Genomic DNA, 13,216 nt, shown 5'->3' with positions numbered 1-13,216 from the left:
TAAAATAACAGAAATAAATTATAAACAATTATTAATAGAAAATCAAATTTGTCAAATTGAATAACTGGAAAATTGGATATATGTTACTTATTATATTTTATTTTATCAACTTTTCAGGTATATGCGAACGATTTAGATAGCGAGGAGAATGGCAACGTATCTTATTACATAGAACGTGGCGATAGACAAAAGCAATTTTCTATCGATAGAAAAACGGGACAGATAACCGTCGCTGCGTCATTGGACCGAGAAGAAGTTAGTATCAAAATACGATATACATTATAAATGTAAGCATAAATGCGATGCATTATTATGTTTTATTTTATCTTTTAGGTTGCTAACTATGTTTTGGAAGTTCATGCGCGTGACAACGGCATACCGATGCTTTCGAACTTCGTGATGGTGAACATCGAAATTCTGGACGCAAACGACAACCCGCCATTGTTTTCCCTACCAAATTACACAGCTGTTGTGCAGGAGGACAAACCGCTCGGTCATACGGTTTTACAATTTGTGGTCACCGACGCAGATGTCGAGCCGAATGCTGAGCCGTACACTTTTGACTTCCGCTCCGGAAATGAAGGTGACGCGTTTCGACTGGAACAGGACGGCACTCTGCGAACGGCGACGAAATTTAACATCAGAGTGAAGGATAAGTACGTGCTGCATGTTCGAGTGTTCGATAATGGCAGCCCACCATTATATTCGGACGCGTGGGTTGTAATCAAGGTGATCGAAGAATCGCAGTATCCGCCGGTAATCACGCCCCTCGAAGTGATTATCAATTCCTATATGGATGAGTATCCCGGCGGCATTATTGGGAAAGTCCACGCAACCGATCAGGATCAGTACGACACCCTTCTTTTCAGTTTGGTGCCATCCTCGCCGAACACTGATCTCTTTCAAATAGATAAAGTCGATGGCACGTTAATCGTCCTGCCTCGACTCGATGTGGGTGAATATAGAATAAACATCAGCGTAACGGATGGCAAGTTTCACTCGTATTCCATCGTGAAAGTCAATGTCGATTTGATAACCGACAAGATGCTCGAAAGTTCGGTGATCGTAAGATTCCGAGAGGTTAGCCCGGAAGATTTTATGCTGAGTCATCGTAAAGGCTTCGTCAAGACTGTTCGTAACGCGATGAATTGCCGACTCAGGGACATTGTCATCATCAGCGTGCAGCCGTCGACCGACGAGGCAAACTTGATCAAGTCACGAGCGATTCGCCAGGCGGTGAACAATGATCTCGATCTTCTGTTTGCCGTGAAGAAGGCAGCGAGTCCCGTGGGTTCGTTGGGTTTCTATGCATCGGAGAGCATCCGCGAGGCGTTGAATCAGCACGTAGAAGAACTGGAGGAATCAACAAAACTAGTTGTCGAGGAAATCGTCCGATTCAAGTGCAACAAGGGTTACTGTTTTTATGGCGACTGTCAAGATAAGATCACTCTTGACCCTACGCAGATTACACCCGTGTCTACGGATATGATGAGTTTCGTATCTCCGCGGCATAAACACAAGATGGAATGCAATTGCAAGGAAGGATATTCCGGTAATCACTGCGAAGTTGTAGTTAATGAGTGCGCGAGAGATCCTTGTCCTTTGTTCAAAGTTTGCGTGCCAGACTCCTCTATTCAAGGGTATTCGTGCCAGTGTCCCGAGGGATATGCCGGTCAAACTTGCGATATCGATATTTCTAAATGCCACGATGAGTCGTGTTACATTCCGCGAAATCCTATATCCTTCAGCGGCAAAAGTTACGCGCGCTACAAAATCGATAAAGCGCTGATACGACAAACGATCGAAGACCGTCTCAGCTTATCCTTGAGGATCAGGACAGTGCAGCCTACCGGTAACTTAATGTATGCGGCCGGCAAAGTTGACTATAATATTCTAGAAATTGTTAATGGCGTAATGCAATATAAATTTGACTTGGGCAGCGGCGAAGGACTAGTCAGAGTGAGCAGCGTATACATGAGTGACGGACAATGGCATGAAATCCAGTTGGAGCGGGAGAGTAACAGCGCCCGATTAACCGTGGATGGAAAGCATATCGCTCATGGTTCCGCGCCTGGTATCAATGACATCCTGAATCTGCAGTCGGATGATTTGTATCTGGGCGCCGAGGTCAGGCAGCATCCGTCGATTATTGGCTTCGAAGACGTGCAGCGTGGCTTCATCGGGTGCATGGATGACGTCAGGATTGCCCGAATATCTGTGCCGTTGCATATGAGCGGTGCCAACAGTGTGGCCATTCTCAAGCGTTTTGCCAACGTTGAGTTCAGCTGCGACACAGCGACCATCTTGATACCGCCGGGTGTCTGTGGCTCGCAACCGTGTCAGAACGGCGGCACCTGCAACGACAAGGGCAACGACAATTATGAATGTCAATGTCACAGCCGGTTTGACGGTTTAGCATGCGAGATCGACACAGATCCTTGCGCCTCGTCACCCTGCCTCTATGGTGGCCGTTGCAAGATTGTGCCGGAAGGTGGTGATTATACCTGCGAGTGCGTCGGTGCGAGTCTCAGTGGCAAACGTTGCGAGTTCGGCAGATATTGCAGCCCGAATCCGTGCAATCACGGAGGTGTGTGCGAGGAGGGTAACAACGGTCCGATCTGCAAGTGTCAGGGCTTCACGGGTGAGCATTGCGAGACCGATGTGAACGAGTGCGACGCGAATCCGTGCACGAACGGCGGCACTTGCGTGAACGAGATCGGCACGTACAGATGTATCTGCCCACCGAACATGACCGGTCTGAACTGCGGCAACCCGGCCTTCTCCACACCCATCATATCCGGCAACTTCAACATTCCGTGGGAGCATCTCATGTGGATCAGCATCGCGGTACTGCTCAATGTTCTGCTCATCGTCATATTCGTCGCCTTCTGGCGGATCAGAACGAAGCGAACCAGAACGCGCGCCAACAACATCAATAACGAAACACGGAAGCAGATCGTCCTGAATTCTGCGAGATCTCATGAGCATGAGTTTAAGCGCAGTTCGAAGCTGAGCAATCTGGAAGTCATACAGGTACTATCACTGTTTGCGTTTAGATTAGATACACTTTAATCGCTGTAAGAGCATGAATTCTCGAGGGCCAACGTATATCTCATTCGGAGGCGTTATGTCAATATTCGCATGATGAGAAACTTTAAGAAACTTTACTCGCGATTACGATATAATTTCTTCAATTCTTTGTAGCATATAATTGCTATTTAGTAATCAACATTCATGCTATTTTATAGTTTTCGTTTGCAATTATTTGATTTGCCAACGCGGTACACTTCCTCCAGTGCCCTCGTTATGGCGGCGATCCCGTTTAAGGTCTACGTGTAATTTTTCTTTTTACAGAGAGAACCTCCCCAATGCCCTCCTAGACCCGCCTCCTACACTCCGAGCTCGAATAACGAGCCGGCCACGTATGGTAACTCGGCGGCAGTGGCTCTAAATAACTTGGACACCCTGCGCAGCTACGGCAGCGCGGGCGACGAGCTAGAAAATTTCCCGCCAGATTACCTGCGGAACCTTAATCGCAGCACCCCCGTACCACCTCCGTCCCTGACCCTCGCTAACCCGGTCGGTGGGAATGCAACTGGCAGCGACACGGACAGTCTGCACAAGCCCACCTGGCAGGAACAGATGCAGCTGGCCTCCTTTATAACCGACACCACCAAGATCAAGAATGGTGAGTACACGATCGCGATCAGAAGAACCATTCTCTCGGCTCGGTCCGGTAGCTTCTTACTTTTGATTTCGCTTGTGGCATGCAATCGTAAGGGGAAGAGCGTTAGGCGTTTTCCCATTTTTATTATCTCCTCGATGAAACTTTATTTACATTTCTCACTCTCTTACTCATGGCTCTCTATTTCTCTTCTTTCCTCTCTTATTACGATATTTCCGTCATTGGCGTAGCAGATTATTCTATTAACACCAGCGTGTTTCGTGTTATGTGCACTAACAGACCTGAAACGAGCGAGCCCAGTGGTACCAGAGCTGACCACTGGAGGACTTCTACTAAACTCTTCTCGACGGGCGCCTCATGCGGTTGGGTCCTCCGTTGCCTCCGTCACGTCCATCGAGGATGATCCTCGCATCGTCGGCGGTAAGTCGAGATAACTCGCTCATACGGCTCGAGATACAGAGTGTTCTTCGAGAGTCGCGCATCTTCTTTTAAAAATTAAAATTTAGGAAGCTTAATATAATTAAATTTTATAGACACAAGGTAAGAGAGAATTAGGATGTCAAAAATTAAACAAAAATATGTCATCGATTTTCAGTAGAATTTTAGAAATTTCAATCAGAAATATTCTGGTTAACAATACGCAATCTCAGGACACTCGGTATACATTTTTGGGTCTTTGCTTCTTCGCTTGCACTATCCACCTCCAATCTCGAGTGCTATTATTTGCTCTCGCACCGCAATCTCTGCCTTCCACTTCACTGCACATCACTATGCTGCATCGCATGTAGCGTGTCGGAGTACAGTCGTTGTCTGCAATGCTTTTAGGGTATCACTGGGACTGCTCAGACTGGGTTAGACCGAGTCAGAATCCCTTGCCTAACATCACGGAGGTACCCGGCAGCGAGGTCCCAGACTCGTCCAGCTTTCATAGCAATGAGAGTAATGAGTCTAATACTCATCAGTTACCAATAAGTAAGTATAGAAGTGCATGCGTATTGATACGTCTGCATCAGCATGTAATGTACGTACTGTAATATTTGCTTTAATTTTTAACATTACAAGTAATGTTTATGTTTAATAGCAAACTTGTAGATCATGTTAGATCATCACTATCTGGTAGTCTTGTCAATGCACATTCTAAATTAACATTGTAGAATAGATTGATGTATTTAATATTATTTTCATATTAAAATATGATAAAAAAATAATAAATTTAAGACTAACGAATATCATAATCAATCATTTGTAATGAAAAACATAATGTTACAACTATAAATTTTTCATGTTAGCTTATTCCTCTACTAACAATATTAATTATAACAATTATAAAACTCTTGTTATATGCAACATACCCTGTATAGAAATGTGACATTCTGCAAATCTGTTATAGTGCACGGTCCGGTAGATCCGACGAGAGACATCGAGACCTTAAATGAAGATCAGGAATCGGAATACGTCGGAGATTCCGAATGCGGAACTGAGTTCTCGGAGCAGTATCATTGCGCGGAGACGCAGCGTCTAAATCCCCTCGACAGCGGTGGTGAGGGGGAATACAAGTACAAGAGTTCCGAGAGCTATCTGCGTCATCCGAACACGTACCTGCCGCATTATAATATCCATACCGATACCGAGAACGAGACGAACCCGCTCAACGGCCGTCTCAGCACCCTCGAGTCCGACGAGGAGGAAGACGACGTAGTGCCTTATGGTTTTCCAAGCACCCGCCGTAACCGATGTCACAAGGCGATCGAGGAGGACGAGGTCGGCTCGGTCATCACCACGTTGGAGGAGAGGAATTCGCTACTGGGCGGCGCAACCAGCAATAGCGATCTCTCCACGAATCTGTGCGAGATCGACGATTCCGAATACGAGATCGCGGATCAGAAGAGCAACGGGCGCCTGTGGCTGTCGGGGACCGGCATCACGCAGACTCCAGTGTGACAAACGGTGGTGTCGAAGTACGCAGATAGACTGAAACGTGCGAGAGCGTGTTTCTCCGTGCTTCTACGATCGAGACGCGCGGATGCCTGTGAATATGCAATTTTGTATATAGAGTGTTATATCGCCGTAGACAAGTAAGACAGTCTGTACAGGCAGCTATGAAGTAAGGAACCGTTGTGCGAGCCACCGGCGTGTTCTGGACGCACTTTCGCGCGTATGATGTATACCGTCGCGGAAATACATCACGCCTCAAATCTCCTCCTATACAGGTAGAGTTCAAGCACACATCAGCGTACTTAATCCTGCAAACTAATCGTGAATAGTTATATGTCCTACAATTGCATCTTCACGTCATTGGAATCAATGAAAAAATTTAGAGAGCTTCTACTTTATTTATTTTATTATTATCGAATGCAGCACATATTTTGTTATATTAATATATATGAACAGATGGACTTCGACATGTAGAGCATTGTAATTTTTATGACTTGATTGTAGAAAAAAAGGTATCTGAACATATAATGTTCGTATGTTTTCTATTTCCAAGTCATGATTTCATCTTCTATATAATCGCAAGATGTTAATAAGTTTCATAAATATAAATTATTTGCTTAAGCAAGAGAAAACGTACATACATAATTGCAACGCTACATACTACACATATGCTTAATATTGTTTTATTTTCACAACAATTGAAAATATTTCTTTCGACTCTACCAAGGAGATGAGATTTACTAGAAAAAAAATAGACTATGGCAATTATGAGTACATATGTAAGAAATCACCTTGATTAAGAAAAGGAAGATTCATTACTCGAGAAAAGTAAAATTAATCACGACCGTGTCGTCAGACCAATGACTATTGTTTAATGATCTATCGTTTAAATTTAACATGTTAATCCAACAACTATAATTCCAGTGCAAAAGATACATAGGTACATTTATGTATTTTTACTATTTGCTAACTGACTTTATTTTGGTTACGTATATAAATGAACCGACGGACTACTTAATAACGCATATATTAAGTAAAAAGTAGTAGATTAGCGTGTAAGTAAATGGACTCTAGTGAAAAAGAACAGTCTCCTCCGTGTTAAGGAGCGACGTGTGTGTGACTGCGTGTGTTGGCGCAGGTTAATAGTTAAAAAAAAAATATAATGAAATATTTTTACTGTGATGATAATAATGTTTATACGATGATCAAATATTATGACTTGTATCATAATAATTGCAATGTTAATTATCCAACGTTTTATAACAGAAATCTAAGGGAAAAAAAGAGCGATGGGAGGGGCGACGACATCCTCCTTCGTGTATACGTAAGCTAAGTCAACGTTCCATTTATTTAACATTTTTTTTTTCTTTTATCTCTTTATTCGTCACCATCAGTACGACCGATAAATCTGCATACATGGTGCTACTATTTACATCACGCTTTATCATCTATCTATTCTTTAATAAGACTGCTCAGCGGCGCGAGATAATTTATCTCATCGCGCTCCTTACCAATCTGCCATTCACATCTCATATATTCTTCATCATAGAAACTCCATATAATATATAACGGAATACTTTTTAAAACTGCCAATTAATTCTTAATGCCATATAAGCAATGCATTTCCTTCGATTAATTTGTATAAAGAAGATAGAAGAATCAAGGAACAGATCTTTTACGCGTCTAAGGTTTTTTACTCATTGACACTTCCATTTAGACATATTTTTCACTAATGGATATTGTATAGCGGCAGCTTATTTGGGTGAGGTATACATGTTTGTTTTATACACAGAATAGTAGAATTTTGTTGAGAAATTCGATTTTATGTTCCTGTTCTGTAAAGTATGCCAGCTATCCTGCATATTTGGTAGGATACATTAGCGAATCACATTAATAATAATGCTAAACAGGGTGATTTTTATGTTGACCAACAGCAAAAGCATCGTCTGTCCTCGTATAAGTTAAAAAAAATCGGCTGTGCTTCTACTTTCTGAAATTTTAAGGGATCACATATTAACGTTCGTACAATGAAACTTTTTAATAACTTTATTATCTTTTTAAGGATCTTAAGAAATGAAAAGAACGTAGAGTCGATTCCGCCAGTTGTAATAATTCGATAACGATAAGAAATATAAAATTTCAGTGAGTAACATGAAGCACAGATACATATTATATAACATATATAGATTAGTTTTATTTAAAGAAAAAAAAAAAACGACGAAGCACATTGGTCAAAGACTGTAAAAGTAGAAGATTATGGATGTGACAGCGGACTTTTTATAAATAGTATATGAATCGTTTAGTGATCTTAAAAAATCGCTAAAACCCGTCTTTTAGAATTTCCCAACACATGAATTAATAGCATTAAAAGCGATAATTTTTAATTTCTTTTACGATCACTTACAATCTGAATTGAAAGCATATATAAATCGTTTGTATATACTTTGTAATTGTTTGTATGTACTTTCGATACACTATTTATTTTTTTTCCAGGCTTACTTACTCACGAGTTATGTTCTTTAAAAATTAGAGAAACAGAGAATGAGGAATAAATAATTTTATAAAATTATTTATTGCTTGCCAATTTGAACAGTTTCTATACTTTTAAAGTTATAAGTTACGATAGGACGTGGGAAACATGGGTACAATGTCTAAATTCGCCATAACATCTAGCCCTGCTAATAGAATACATATCGATATCATGAAATCTTTTAAGAAAATGAGGAACTTGACTTGTTATTATTGTAAGGCTATAATTAATTTGTACAAGATCAACCTATTGTAATAAAGAAACCAATCTTGCCTACAATAAGTTACATCCTTTCATTCACATCAATATTTTTATTGAAAAATAAAATATATAACTGATTGATTTATGCGATCCTTGGACATTCATTACTTTTTTATAAAAGAAATATGTACAGATATAAAGAAAAATATTCTTTTATTTTTAAATCACAGACCATGATCATCCATGTCGACTGAAGTTACATTCCGACAGCGACTAGTTGGTTCGTATAACTTCCGTCCAAATCAAGAACTATATTCGAGACGAATGCGTACAACGCGTACGAATCGAATGATTTGAAGGATCCGCGCGTCTAATTGTGATAGCTGATAGCGCTATTAGCGAAGAAGATGAACGTGCTGTCGGGGATTAAGTTTTTTTTGGGGGGTGGAAGAAATAACCGATTTATACAAACGTGACTTTGTATGTAAGAGTTCTGCATTCAATACATTCATATTAAGGCAAATTATCTTGAAACAATTGCAGTCTCTATACAAATATACAAACATCAAAATGTGGTTCACTACTCTATATTTTAAAATTTTTCATATTAAAAAAAATTATCTTGGAACGATTGCAATTTGCACCCAAACATCGACGTGTCTCGATCTATTACTCTATATTTTAATATTTTTGTAATGCTAAAGTAAGTAACTCGTTTATAGGCGTCAATAATATACGCGGATCTTCGATTAAACCAGCTCCAACCATGGCACCGGTAAACAACTGCAATGACAAATAATTTGACATGATAAAACTTATTTAAGAGACAAAATATCACAAAGCATTTAAATATAAATTTTTTTATTTCCACTTACCTGTTGTATCAGGCGATCAGCTAATTCGGTATCTGTAGTTGTTAGTTTACATAGTTTTTTGATGAGAGGATGATTTGGATTTATTTCAAAGCGTGGTTGAAGCATGGAATATCGCATTTCTTCATTCATTTGTTGGCTCTGCGTGCGGATGAAGTATCTAGCGCTTGCCATATCCTGTACGGTTACAACACAAGGATGTGATTCCAAACGGTTTGTCATTTTCACATCATATGCTTTTTTATCCAGAACCTTTTTCATATAGTTTACAAGATTATCTAGCTCGTCTTTATTTATAATACCTATATACAGAATACAAAAATTATTTTTAACAGTCTAATTAATTTATAAAATCATGTAAGATGTATCTCTCAGAAACCTAAATTCTCTGGCTTATTTGCTTCCGTATCATCTCGCATTTCTTTCTCTACAGATGTCAAGAAGTTAGATTTATACTGTCTCAAATGCATTAATACCAATTCATCATATGGTTCATAACAGAACAGAACTTCGATATTTCGTTTTTTTAAAGATTCATAATACGGCGATTGTTCGGCTAGAGCTCGGCTGTAACATAAATGTGATTGTTTCAGATCATTAATGTCGATTAATTAATGTCCAGCAGATGTGTTTATTATATATTAAAAGTTTTCTTTGTTGAGATTTTTAACAGAATAAACATTCTGTTGAACGCGACGGTTAATGCGAGTTATTCAGACTGAATTTTACTGTACCTCGGCGCTGATAAATAATATATATCCTTTTGATCTTTTGCTAAACGACTACAATATTGCGGTAGACTAACTAATTCTCCCGGAGCAGCAGCAGAAGATTCAAACCGTAAAAGTTTACCTATATCTTCCTATATAATGAAACACAAAATTAATAAATCGATACATTTTATTCATGAGAAATCCATGAGAATATCCATGAGAAATACAATTAATACCTTTTCAGATTGATCATTACTAGTGATAATGCCCTCTTTCAAAAATAAGCCATAGGTTTTATAAAATTCGTCATAGTCTTCTGGCTGTTTTGTAGATCGCTCATGTAAGAATTTTAATATACGTGCGGTCAACACATTCCGCAGTTTTCTATCAAAATTATATGCGTTTTTATATTATATGTAGTAATAAATAATATAAACATATCAGACATTTAATCTCACCCAATCAATAGGCTGTTTTGCAATAATTCGCGGCTTAAATTCAATGGTATATCTTCTGAATCTACTACGCCTTTAACGAAACGTAACCATTTTGGTAAAATATTTTCCGCTTTGCTTTTAATTAGAATCTTTCGGTTATAAAGCGATACTCCACTGGTAGTGTCTCTCGCCAGATCAAACAATGCAGGCTTTTCCTGCGGGAAATATAGCAGAGCTTTGATATTCAACGGCGCATCCGTCGAGTAATGCAGAATAAATCTTGGTGAATCAAAGCAGTTTCCTATAAATCGGTAAAATTCCGCATGTTGTAATGGCGTGATATCTTTTGGATCAAGCATCCACAATGGCTGTAAAGAAAAATATCTTAATAAATCTCAGAGATGGAGATAAAACAAATGAGAAAACTATGATTGATAATACCTGAATCGTATTAATTAGTTTTCCATTTAGAAAAATAGGACTGCCGACGAAATTACTATATTTGTTGATAATACCTGAGTAAATTGATTACATTTATATATTATATATATATATATATATATATATATATATATATAAAATTGCTAATGTACTTACGATTAATAATATTTTCGTCGCTAAATTCTCGACAATCTGGTTTCAAATGTATAACAATTTTTGTGCCTGGCTGTACACCATCTGCATTTGAAATCTCAAATGTACCTGATCTAAATATGAATACGTTTATATTTTTTTTATAAAAATATGATATTACAAATAATACTATTAATATTTATATAGAAAGCATTATTTACCCATCTGAAATCCAATAAAGACTTTCTGCATCTTTAGCAAAAGATTTTGTGAATACTTCTACTTTATTAGCAACCATGAACGCACTGTAGAATCCAACCCCAAACTGCCCAATAATTTTAGAAGTATCACTAGAATTTTTTTCTTCTTTCAATTTTTCTAGAAATGCCTATAAAGTACATATAGGGATATTATATATATATATATATATATATATATATATATATATATACATATATATATATATGTCATAATTATATTTTAAGTTAAAATATTGAAAGAATTCGTACTAAAATAGTTTCAGAATATTTAAAAACATAACTTTTATATCAAATAAAATTTGAGACATAAGACATATTTTATGAAATTGAAAAAATAAAAATATGTAAATTCAATGACACTTACTTTAGAACCAGATCGAGCTATAGTTCCCAAATTGGTTACCAATTCTTCTTTAGTCATTCCGACTCCGGTATCTTGAATTGTCAAAATACGATTTTGCTTATCAGTTCCAATATGTATCTCTAAACTTCTGTCACCAGCTACTTGTGCAACAGCGTTGTCACTTAGACGTAGATATCGCAATTTCTCCAGTGCATCGCTAGCATTTGAAATGAGCTCACGTACAAATACCTAACAGACAAATTAATTGATAAAATTGTGTATTTTCAAAAAAATTAATATTTTGTTACCTCTTTGTCTGAATATAAAGATTTTGCAACAATCTGCAATAACATCTGTGTCTCCGACTGAAATTCATGCTTGGCACTCTGACCTGACATGAAATATTTATCTGTTATACTTTTCTATAAATGAAAACTCTAAGATATAAATTATTTTAATTACTGAATATTACCTGTACTTTTTTCCGTATCTTTTATAATATTATGGTACTTTGTTGTTTGAACCTCTGGTTGAGATGACCAATATCGTACATGATTGTAGATGACTGCAATGAAAAAAAAAAATAACCTAAATATTTCTTGACAGTAAAGTAGGACAATACTAGTAGGATACTTAAAAAATGTTATATAAAAAATAGATTTGTAAAAGTAAATTATTATTATTAAAAGGAAGTATATAATAATGTGTAACAAGTAAGTAAGAGGTAAAATATCTGTATAGTAAAAAATAAACCTGGTAATCGCCGGCATTGTGATTGAACTAATTTCTCCTGCAAATTCCTATTTAACGAACTTGAAAGAGATCTTCCTAATTTAAGAGCGTGCTTAATTCTAAAGGCGGCTGCCATTTTTGTATATGTACATATATTTCGTCCTCGTAAACACCTCACACACAAAATTGCATCAGACTATACACAACGTGTCTAGAATGTGCGCATTGCATACAAGAAGTAGTATACACCATAATGCACTATCTGCTCTTTATAGCTATACTACATTACCACTTTTGCACGTAAAAAAAGATAGATATAGAATTAAGTATTTGAGAGAAGAAGAGAAAGAATGAACAATATAACATGTTCTACTACAAAGAACATTTCGATCGGTAATACAGTTTTAGTTAGTCTTAGTAAGGCTGATGGCAGAGAACGAGATGTAAGCGTTTACGTTTATCGTAAACGTAGGTTAAGGCAGAGAAAAATGTAAGAGATTACACGTATCTATGAAAAATTATTGGATACATATACGTTTTTCTCTTAACATACACCTTAACATACGTCTACGTTTACAGTAAACGTAAGCGCTTACGTCTCTGCCATCAGCCTAAAAACTCAATACACACAATAAACGAGGTAAAATCTAATATTTCAAGAATTTTCAAAGAATTCCAGGAAATGCAATTCTAAGAAATTTCAAAATTAAAATTAAGAATTTTGAAAAATCGTCAAAGCATTAGAAAAATATAAGAGGCAAGAGAGCTAAACTAATTAATTAAAATAGCAAGAATTTTCAGAGAAGTCAAATTTTAAAAATGATTGGATTCTAAAATTAAATTTAAAAAACTTACTATATTCTAAAAGTATGAGTTTATCCTCTAAATGCGTTTTATTGATTTAAATTCCAGACAAGAGAATAAAAATACCATAT

At 37.5% G+C, this 13,216-nt stretch overlaps 2 protein-coding genes across 10 annotated transcripts in view; one reads left to right on the top strand and one right to left on the bottom strand.

The window, feature by feature from the left end:
- Positions 1-8,432, top strand: part of kug (FAT atypical cadherin kugelei) — a 288,772-nt gene extending 280,340 nt beyond the window's left edge. For 4 of the 9 annotated variants that reach the window (XM_089085546.1, XM_011632546.3, XM_011632545.3 and 1 more), the window contains 6 exons: positions 118-255; positions 334-3,033; positions 3,355-3,688; positions 3,965-4,105; positions 4,511-4,657; positions 5,076-8,432. In XM_089085546.1, coding sequence (XP_088941672.1) covers positions 118-255; positions 334-3,033; positions 3,355-3,688; positions 3,965-4,105; positions 4,511-4,657; positions 5,076-5,626 — 4,011 coding nt within the window. In that variant the 3' untranslated portion in view covers positions 5,627-8,432. Of the gene's footprint in view, positions 1-117; positions 256-333; positions 3,034-3,354; positions 3,689-3,964; positions 4,106-4,510; positions 4,658-5,075 lie in introns of those variants that run through there. The other 5 variants (XM_011632544.3, XM_011632547.3, XM_011632548.3 and 2 more) reach the window with 5 other exon arrangements.
- Positions 8,433-8,812: 380 nt separating this feature from the next.
- Positions 8,813-12,640, bottom strand: Trap1 (TNF receptor associated protein 1). The gene is made up of 13 exons (XM_089085552.1): positions 12,303-12,640; positions 12,022-12,114; positions 11,858-11,940; positions 11,571-11,798; positions 11,168-11,334; positions 10,971-11,080; positions 10,815-10,888; positions 10,395-10,741; positions 10,173-10,320; positions 9,958-10,085; positions 9,603-9,790; positions 9,227-9,525; positions 8,813-9,134 (listed from the first exon to the last, which is right to left on the bottom strand). The coding sequence occupies exons 1-13, from the start codon at positions 12,415-12,417 to the stop codon at positions 9,033-9,035; spliced, it is 2,082 nt and encodes a 693-aa protein (XP_088941678.1). The 5' UTR covers positions 12,418-12,640; the 3' UTR covers positions 8,813-9,032.
- Between the last annotated feature and the right edge of the window lie 576 nt (positions 12,641-13,216).

The sequence above is a fragment of the Pogonomyrmex barbatus genome, unplaced genomic scaffold (genome assembly GCF_055798465.1).
Source record: "Pogonomyrmex barbatus isolate J1 unplaced genomic scaffold, ASM5579846v1 scaffold10, whole genome shotgun sequence".
Classification (NCBI taxonomy): domain Eukaryota; kingdom Metazoa; phylum Arthropoda; class Insecta; order Hymenoptera; family Formicidae; genus Pogonomyrmex; species Pogonomyrmex barbatus.
This window is presented reverse-complemented; position numbering and strand designations above follow the sequence as displayed.

What these genes read in the sequence shown, in the direction of transcription:
- Trap1 (XM_089085552.1), bottom strand. Translation starts at nt 12,417, where the DNA reads ATGGCAGCCGCCTTTAGAATTAAGCACGCTCTTAAATTAGGAAGATCT. An exon ending in ACAATGCCGGCGATTACCAG is followed by an intron (nt 12,115 to 12,302) that starts GTTTATTTTTTA and finishes TTTTCATTGCAG; the next exon opens with TCATCTACAATCATGTACGA. An exon ending in CGACGAAAATATTATTAATC is followed by an intron (nt 10,889 to 10,970) that starts GTAAGTACATTA and finishes CAATTTACTCAG; the next exon opens with GTATTATCAACAAATATAGT.